Source organism: Phaseolus vulgaris, chromosome 9 (genome assembly GCF_000499845.2).
Source record: "Phaseolus vulgaris cultivar G19833 chromosome 9, P. vulgaris v2.0, whole genome shotgun sequence".
NCBI classification, from domain to species: Eukaryota; Viridiplantae; Streptophyta; class Magnoliopsida; order Fabales; family Fabaceae; genus Phaseolus; species Phaseolus vulgaris.
The window spans coordinates 11,166,640-11,176,721 of record NC_023751.2 but is presented as its reverse complement, the minus strand read 5'-3'; the positions used below and the strand labels follow the sequence as shown (position 1 = coordinate 11,176,721).

The window sequence follows — 10,082 nt, the reverse complement described above, 5'->3', positions numbered from 1 at the left end:
CATTGTTTATTTTAGGGGTGAAGATATGTTTATACCATATTCAGTAATAATATATGCTTGACAAATAAATAAATTAATATTTTAATTATATTTAATTTATTTTTAATATAAAACATTATTATATTACTATAATAGTTTTTCAACTGTATATATTTTACATTTTGAGTGTCAACCTAATCTTTTTCTTATTTTACACATGGATTTTATTAATAAAATAGTAATGGAGTTAAAAGAAAAAGAAACAAACACCATTTTTTCATTAATTCATTACTGATAAAAAAAAACATATTTTTTTCAGTAATTGAATGACTGATTTCAATAAACTTTTTAAGGACTGAAAAACATTCATAAATAAGACACTCATTTTATAAAAAGGAAATACATAAACCTTGTAATTTTATAACAAAATATTTTGTTTTTGTATAGAAACACATCTATATCTTCTGTTCTTCAATATCAAATTTTAAAAACAAATTATAATTTCATAAATATTAAAATAAAATAATAAATAAAAAATAACTTTTTGAAAAGTTAATTACTAATAAAACAAGTTGATTTTTTTGGAAAACATATTTTCTTAGACAAGCATAATATGACAATTAATTTTTAATTACAAAATATTACACTCAAATGATAATAATAATGAATATAAATAAAATTTTGAAATAAAATAATAATAAATGGTATAGAAAATGGAATTGTAAGTACTTCAATAATTCATCCCTCCACTACCATCTTCTGGATTCTGTTATCTATATTTATATATATATCAAGAATCCTTTCGTATCATATCCCAATTCAACCATAGAAAACAACAACATCCTTCATCACCATGGACATGGAAAATCCATTCTCCCTATCAACAGGGTTATTTACCTTCTTCCTCGGCCTACTCTTATTTCTGTTTCTTCTTTCATCCATGTTGAGAAGCCGCAGAACCACCACAGGTGAAACTAGAGAAGCTCCACCAGAAGCAAGTGGTGCCTGGCCATTGATTGGGCATCTTCACCTCTTAAGTGGGTCAAAACTGTACCTGAGTGGAGAGATGGGGCCCAGGCACGGTCGGTTGACGTGGTGTAATTGCTGACGTGTTGATCTTCTTCTCCTCTGGTCGATTGTCCTTTCTTGCTGTCTCCTTTGGTCGGTCGTCCCTTCGTGCTATCAACTTCGGTCGGGCGGGGGAGGGTACCTGCGAAGGCACTCCGACGCTCAAGTAAGTATGAGATTCTAAGCGCAGTTTCGTAAGTGAATGAAAACGTACCTTTCTCTGGCTTGAGCACAGTATTTATAGGATTGCCTAATGGGCTTTCTATCCCTTGGGCTCAGGGTGGTTATGGATATGTCTTGTCAGTCGTGCTCCGGAATACCCGGGGAACATATCTTCTCTAAACGCATATTCCTTATTCTTCGGAGGTGTATCTTAACTACTTAGTTTTGTAACGCGCCCTCACAATTATGAATTCGGTCGGTCGGCCGCGGTGCCTACCGGTACACTTACCCCCCAGGCTCGAGGTGAATAAAAGCCGAAGAGTCGTAATGATTGTTGTGCCTTTCGAGTTGTCAGACATTAAATTTAACGGAATGACGGGACGTTCGCATTAGCGAAGAATATTTTTGGTTAGGCATTGGACAAGCAGCCTGCCTGCATGGAGCACCCGTGGAGGACGATCAGTACGACATTGAAAAAATAGTAGTTGATGGAAAGCTGGTGCCGGCCAACCCCGATGATAATTTAATGAACAATGTGCCATAGAAAATTGTTGGACTCGACATGTGGGCAATACACACTTGCATAAATAATTCTGATTACATTAAAGTAATAAGATATTCGGATGCCGAACGAGGCATAAATAATTCCTAATAATTATGATGCCGGACGAGGCATAAATAATTCCGATTACGTTAAGTAATAAGATAATTCTGATGCCGGACGAGGCATAAATAATTCTGATTACATTAAAGTAATAAGATAATTCTGATGCCGAACGAGGCATAGATAATTCTGATTACATTAAAGTAATAAGATAATTCTGATGCCGAACGAGGCATAAATAATTCTGATTACATTAAAGTAATAAGATGATTCTGATGCCGGACGAGGCATAAATAATTTGTTAAAGTAATAAGATAATTCTGATGCCGAACGAGGCATAAATAATTCTGATTACATAAAAGTAATAAGATAATTCTGATGTCGAACGAGACATAAATAATTCTGATTACATTTAAGTAATAAGATAATTCTGATGCCGAACGAGGCATAAATAATTCCGAATAATTCTGATGCCGGACGAGGCATAAATAATTCCGATTACGTTGAAGTAATAAGATAATTCTGATGCCGAACGAGGCATAAATAATTCTGATTACATTAAAGTAATAAGATAATTCTGATGCCGAACGGGGCATAAATAACTCTGATTACATTAAAGTAATAAGATAATTCGGATGTCGAACGAGGCATAAATAATTCCGAATAATTCTGATGCCGGACGAGGCATAAATAATTCCGATTACATTAAAGTAATAAGATAATTCTGATGCCGAACGAGGCATAAATAATTCTGATTACATTAAAGTAATAAGATAATTCTGATGCCGGACGAGGCATAAATAATTTGTTAAAGTAATAAGATAATTCTGATGCCGAACGAGGCATAAATAATTCTGATTACATAAAAGTAATAAGATAATTCTGATGTCGAACGAGACATAAATAATTCTGATTACATTTAAGTAATAAGATAATTCTGATGCCGAACTAGGCATAAATAATTCCGAATAATTCTGATGCCGGACGAGGCATAAATAATTCCGATTACGTTGAAGTAATAAGATAATTCGGATGCTGGACGAGGCATAAATAATTCTGATTACATTAAAGTAATAAGATAATTCTGATGCCGAACGAGGCATAAATAATTCTGATTACATTAAAGTAATAAGATAATTCTGATGTCGAACGAGACATAAATAATTCTGATTACATTTAAGTAATAAGATAATTCTGATGCCGAACGAGGCATAAATAATTCTGATTACATTAAAATAATAAGATAATTCTGATGTCGAACGAGACATAAATAATTCCGAATAATTCTGATGCCGGACGAGGCATAAATAATTCCGATTACATTAAAGTAATAAGATAATTCTGATGCCGAACGAGGCATAAATAATTATGATTACATTAAAGTAATAAGATAATTCTGATGCCGAACGAGGCATAAATAATTCTGATTACATTAAAGTAATAAGATAATTCTGATGCCGGACGAGGCATAAATAATTTGTTAAAGTAATAAGATAATTCTGATGCCGAACGAGGAATAAATAATTCTGATTACATAAAAGTAATAAGATAATTCTGATGTCGAACGAGACATAAATAATTCTGATTACATTTAAGTAATAAGATAATTCTGATGCCGAACTAGGCATAAATAATTCCGAATAATTCTGATGCCGGACGAGGCATAAATAATTCCGATTACGTTGAAGTAATAAGATAATTCGGATGCCGGACGAGGCATAAATAATTCTGATTACATTAAAGTAATAAGATAATTCTGATGCCGAACGAGGCATAAATAATTCTGATTACATTAAAGTAATAAGATAATTCTGATGTCGAACGAGACATAAATAATTCTGATTACATTTAAGTAATAAGATAATTCTGATGCCGAACGAGGCATAAATAATTCTGATTACATTAAAGTAATAAGATAATTCTGATGTCGAACGAGACATAAATAATTCTGATTACATTTAAGTAATAAGATAATTCTGATGCCGAACGAGGCATAAATAATTCCGAATAATTCTGATGCCGGACGAGGCATAAATAATTCCGATTACGTTGAAGTAATAAGATAATTCTGATGCCGGACGAGGCATAAATAATTCTGATTACATTAAAGTAATAAGATAATTCTGATGCCGAACGAGGCATAAATAATTCTTAGTGTCTGCTATGCGGAATGGTCCTTCCCAACTGCTAGAAAACTTGCCTCCTTCCTTTCGGGCGCTACTCCGCATTCGCCATACTAAGTCTCCTTTGTGGAACATTCTTGGTTTGACCTTGGAGTGGTTCGGACGGTTCGTTCGGTCTCGACTTCTCTTTCTTTGCTCGGGGTTTGGTCTTTGAGGACTCCGGATCCGACGGCTTTGAACCGTTGGTGGTAATCAATGTGTTCCTCGATTTGCATGAATTTGGTTGCTCGAGTTCGAAGGTCTTCCATGTCTTGAGGGGGCTTCTTGATGAGACTTTCAGTAAAACGGCTCTGCCGGATGGCCGAGACCAAATGGTGCAATGCAACTTCCTGCTTGAGCCCTCGGATGTTCATACATGCTTTGTTGAACCTATCTAAAAAGGTTCTGAGAGATTCACCTTTTTCTTGTTGTATCGCTAGGAGAGACATGGAGGACATGTGATGCGGTCGGCTGGTGGCATAATGAGTAGAGAATTTTACGGCTAAGACGTCGAAGTCGTCAATGGAATTCGGAGACAGCTCTGTAAACCAAGTAAGAGGTTCTCCCTGGAGCGACGTGGGGAATACTTTACACCACACATTGTTATCTGTGGTATACAAAGTCATTTGCGTCTTGTAAACATTTAAATGCTCGTCCGGGTCGGTCGAGCCGTCATAGAGTTTAATGGCGAGGCCTCTCCATTTGTCAGGAAGTGGTGTGGTGATGATTTCGTTTGTAAAAGGATGAGCCCTTTTACTTGACTTTCTTTCGACTGTTTTAGCTCTGGAAGCAGGATTGGTGTCGGCTGGTGTAGGTATGCGAGAGGCGGTTCGGTCGGCCATATGGGATTGGCCTTCTCGTTCGGGATTATCAACCTGTCGCTGGAGTCGCGCATTCTGCTCTCTCAATAAGGCGATTTCCTCCTCTTGGCGGCGTTTATCCTCTTCGTGTTGACGACGGTCTTCCATCCCCTTTTGCTGCAGTTCCTCCATCTGAGTTTGGAGGGTTTGAATCATAGTCATCTGTTCCGCCATAGCGTTGTTGTTGTTCCTTGTTGCAACCATTATAGCTTTAAATATTGAAATCTTGCCTCGGCCCCACGGTGGGCGCCAATTGTACCTGAGTGGAGAGATGGGGCCCAGGCACGGTCGGTTGACGTGGTGTAATTGCTGACGTGTTGATCTTCTTCTCCTCTGGTCGATTGTCCTTTCTTGCTGTCTCCTTTGGTCGGTCGTCCCTTCGTGCTATCAACTTCGGTCGGGCGGGGGAGGGTACCTGCGAAGGCACTCCGACGCTCAAGTAAGTATGAGATTCTAAGCGCAGTTTCGTAAGTGAATGAAAACGTACCTTTCTCTGGCTTGAGCACAGTATTTATAGGATTGCCTAATGGGCTTTCTATCCCTTGGGCTCAGGGTGGTTATGGATATGTCTTGTCAGTCGTGCTCCGGAATACCCGGGGAACATATCTTCTCTAAACGCATATTCCTTATTCTTCGGAGGTGTATCTTAACTACTTAGTTTTGTAACGCGCCCTCACAATTATGAATTCGGTCGGTCGGCCGCGGTGCCTACCGGTACAAAAACCATATCACATCACGATGGGAAATATGGCCGACAAATATGGCCCCGTCTTCACCTTGCGTCTTGGTGTTCACAAAAACCTTATCGTGAGCAATTGGGAAATGGCCAAACAGTGCTTTACCGTCAACGACAAAGCGTTTGCTAACCGTCCTAATATGTTAGCCCTTGAAGTGTTGGGCTACAACTTTTCCATGGTTGGGTTCAGCCCCTACGGTTCTTATTGGCGTCACATGCGTAAGATTCTCACGCAGAAGCTCCTCTCCACGCATAGAGTAGACATGTTCAAGCACGTGATGGAATCAGAGGTGAAGGTAGGAATAAAAGAGAGTTACGATATTTGGCAAAAGAAGGAAAATAATGGCTCCGAAAAGGCGACAACTGAGATGAAGAGATGGTTGGGGGACATAACGTTTAACATCGTGTTCAGAGCGATAGTAGGAAAACGTTTTGTTGGTGACAACGATAGTGAGAATGAACGGATCCTAAAGATACTGAGGGACTATATTAATCTGGCTGGGGCATTCACTGTGTCTGATGCCCTGCCATATTTGAGATGGTTGGATTTGGATGGAGCAGAAAGAAACATGAAGAAGACGATAAAAGAGTTAGATGGATTTCTTCAAGTTTGGCTGGAACAACACAAACTCAACAGGAATGGTGATTTAGCTAACCAGGACTTCATGGACGTGCTTCTTGGACTTGTTGAAGAGGGTGAAGAATTTGACGGTCATGACGCAGATACCACAATCAAAGCCACATGCCTGGTATGCATAATCAGCATCAATTTTCTTCATACATGCGTCAAAACCATTTTTTTTTCTTTTTTTTCAATATTATACATGTGCAGTTGATTTTTTTAAACAAATATAGAAAGATAAATATACATTTTATATAATTAAAATTTATAATAAATAGATACTTTTAATATATAACCTATATTGTAGCTAATTTTTTTTTAAACATATATACATTATAAATACTAGCGGGAACACATGCCTCAATCCGCATTTTTTATTTTTGTTTCTTTAGTATTTTTTTATTTTTTAAAAACAATTTAAAATGAAAAGTTGAAGAGTATACAATTAAATAGTAGTGTGTATCCGCATATTTTATTTCTCTTTCTTTAGTATTTTTTTATTCTTCAAAAACAATTTCTCTTAATAACATTAAAATGAGAAGTTAAATAGTAGGTTAATAAAATAGTGGAGAGCGGTAATTAAAAGTTGCATATGGCAAAGAGAAGGAATGAATTTATTTATTTACATGAAAGTGAAAAAGGAAAGATAAAAGAAAATGAGAAGTATGATAAAAAAAGAATGTGTTAGTGGAGAGAGAAAGTGGGGAGTAGGTACCTATATATAAGAGAGAGTGAGAAGTAGGATAAATGAATTATGTGTAGTGGAGAATCATAAGATCTTTAAAACAGAAAAGTAACTAATCAATCTCTCCACTCTCTTCACTCTCTCCACTCTCCAGTTAAATAATAACAAATAAAATAAATTTTAAAATTATTTTATTAATTTTTGAAATTATAAAATGTCTAAATAACCAAAATAAATTAATACAATAAATTATTAAGTAAGGATAAAATGGAAAAAAAAATTAAGAACAGTTAAGAGAGGAATAAGAAATGACACAATAACCATAATACAATAATAAAAATAAATATTAATATAAGGATAAAATAGGAAAAAAAATTTAAGAGCAGTTAAGAGGGGAATCCCAGGTATAGATAATATTATTTCTAATCTCTCTTAAATAGATTATTCGGTTAATAAAACTAAAATAAAATTTATAAATATGATTAAAAAATAAAATAAAATATGCAGTATATAAGATTAAAATAATATATATAACTCGACGAAGAAATGAGAATAATTTCTAAAACACTTTGTTTAAAAATAATTTTTAAGATATTTTATATCCAAGAAAAAATTTAAACAGTGGGATTATCAACAAGTGGTTTGAGTAATAATGAACTTGACTTTATTAAACAAGTCAGTTCTCATACTCAATAATAATAATAATATAGTGAAAAACACACATATATATAAAAGGAAAAAATAATATTAATTAGAAGAGAAATATCTATGGAACTATTTTAATCGTCAATTAGTTATATTTAACTATTTTTATCAGCTAGTTTAATAAGATTTTTATTTGGCCATGCACCTTTAACATTAGTTACTTTTTATTTATCATACATGTTCTTAAACAAATATATAGATACTATTTCAAGTTAAGTACACCATTAACTACATTCAATAGTTTAAAATTACTTAAATAAACATTTTTTTCTATTATTAATTAAGATATAAACAAGCCTAATTTGTTTTGGAAAATTAGAGCTAGCATACGTGGCGGAATTAACATTTAATTTAATGTACGTGGTGGTTATTTCATACTATAGGTTATCCATGACCATTGTTTTAAGTGCGCAAGAAGTATTTATTGATTTATAAATTTTTATTTAGTTTGAAAAAAATCTCATCTATTTTGGCAACTAGAAGAATGTCAACATAGAAGAAATCGTGTACGACAAAATAACCATTACATTTTATATATTCATACAATTTAAATTCATGTATCTCAGTCTTTTTTATTATGTCTCAACTATGGTAGAGAAAAAAGGTTTGAATTATTGTTCTTTGTAGGCCTTAATATTAGCTGCGACAGATACTAGCACAGCAACAATGACTTGGGCTGTGGCGTTACTTGTCAACAACCCTGAAATCTTAAAGAAGGCAATTGAGGAATTAGACAGAGAAGTTGGAAAGGAAAAAATGGTAGATATATCAGATTTGAAGAAGCTAAAGTATATCCACTGTATAATAATGGAAACCCTGCGTTTGTACCCAGCTGCACCCCTCAGTTTGATACACGAGTCCATGGAAGACTGCATTGTGGGTGGATATCATGTGCCAACAGGCACACGTCTATTGACTAATATTTCAAAACTTCAACGAGATCCCTTCATGTATCCTCATCCATTAGAGTTTCGTCCAGAGAGATTCTTAACAACACACAAGGACGTGGACATCAAGGGTCGACATTTTCAACTCATTCCATTTGGTGCTGGTAGAAGAATGTGCCCTGGTTTATACTTTGGTTTTCAACTAATACACTTAACACTTGCAACTCTTTTGCATGGATTTCACTTTGCAACTCCTGATGGAAAACCTGTCGACATGCTTGAACAAGTTAGTCTAACCAACATCATGGCTTCTCCTCTCCAACTCATTCTTACACCACGTCTCTCGTCCCATATCTATCATCAAACTTAAATAGTTAAAGGCCAACCCACTTTATACCTCTCTATGTTTTTTTAGTGTTCGTGAGTTGAAGCCTTTGGGAGGCTTCAAGTGTAATAATCAAATAAAGAAAACATTTTCCTAGTAAAATTTTAAGGCTATATTTCATAATTTATGGTTGATTAAGGATCATTTGATTGAATTTGTTGGAAAGATTAGGAAGAGAGGATGGGGAAATGATATCATGTTGAACTTCTAAAAGAATCTCGGGGAAAAGTCAAGATAAAACAATAGTTGAAGGTTTCTTTTATTAATAATAAAAATAAATAAATAAAATTAAATAGGACATTTGAGTAGTTTTCAAACCTTTTCAAAAAAAAAAGCCCAATCAGACCAAATTCTTCATTACCTAATCACTTAACCACTTTCCAGCACTTTGTACCTATCAGATCCTGCATAATATTCCCTTGCCTAAGCTGATGTGAGTGGCAATAAGAATCATCTGTTGTAAAACCATATGAACATATGAGTAGATATTGCAAAACAGAAAACAGAGTGGGCTCAGAAAAATCCTGGCAGTTTCGGGGCCGTTACTTTTTTTCACTATATAAAGAAAAGAGAGGTTACATTCTCTCATCGTACTCACATTTCCATTCTTCCACATATCATACTCACTTTCCTGTCCAAAAAGATCGGATTTGTGCCAATGCTGCCTTTAGGCTTCGAGTGAGGATTGGCCAAGGCTCGAATTGACTCAAAAGTTGGGTCAAGAGTTTCACGCTTCAGCTTCCTCTCCTTCTCTTCACCTATTTTAATTTTTTTTACTTTATAATTATTTTTCTAGTTTTATTGAATTCTTACTCTCTTTTAAGAGTAACTTGCTCAAAGACTGGCGCAATACATTTCGGATAGATATTTATGGATAGTGATCACTCATTTAGTACATCATCCAGATCATTGGGAAATGTTGTTGTCTTGATTTATTCTCTTCGTCTATCCGCCCCTTCTGCTGAGAGATAGAGCTCGTGCGTGGGACAACATATTATGGGTGGTCCGATAACGACTCGGGTGACCTGATAAACCCAACAAACACTCGCTAGGATAAGCTTGAAATGATTCTGATACCATATTACGAAGTGAACTTTAAGTCTAACTCAACCCCATAAAACCAGCTCATGGGATAAGGTTTGCATCCACCTATATACAATGAAAAGTCCTTATCTCTTGTCGATTTGAGATTTCCAACAAGTTTCATAGGCTCCAAAAAAATGAAGG

The 10,082-nt window shown here is 35.1% G+C and overlaps 1 protein-coding gene across 1 annotated transcript; it reads left to right on the top strand.

Annotated features, from left to right (window-relative positions):
* Positions 1-5,560: 5,560 nt before the first annotated feature.
* On the top strand, positions 5,561-8,999 carry LOC137822587 (cytochrome P450 CYP82D47-like). The gene is made up of 2 exons (XM_068627497.1): positions 5,561-6,320; positions 8,211-8,999. Exons 1-2 carry the CDS (start codon positions 5,574-5,576, stop codon positions 8,838-8,840), a joined length of 1,377 nt encoding a protein of 458 aa, XP_068483598.1. The 5' UTR covers positions 5,561-5,573; the 3' UTR covers positions 8,841-8,999.
* Positions 9,000-10,082: the final 1,083 nt, after the last annotated feature.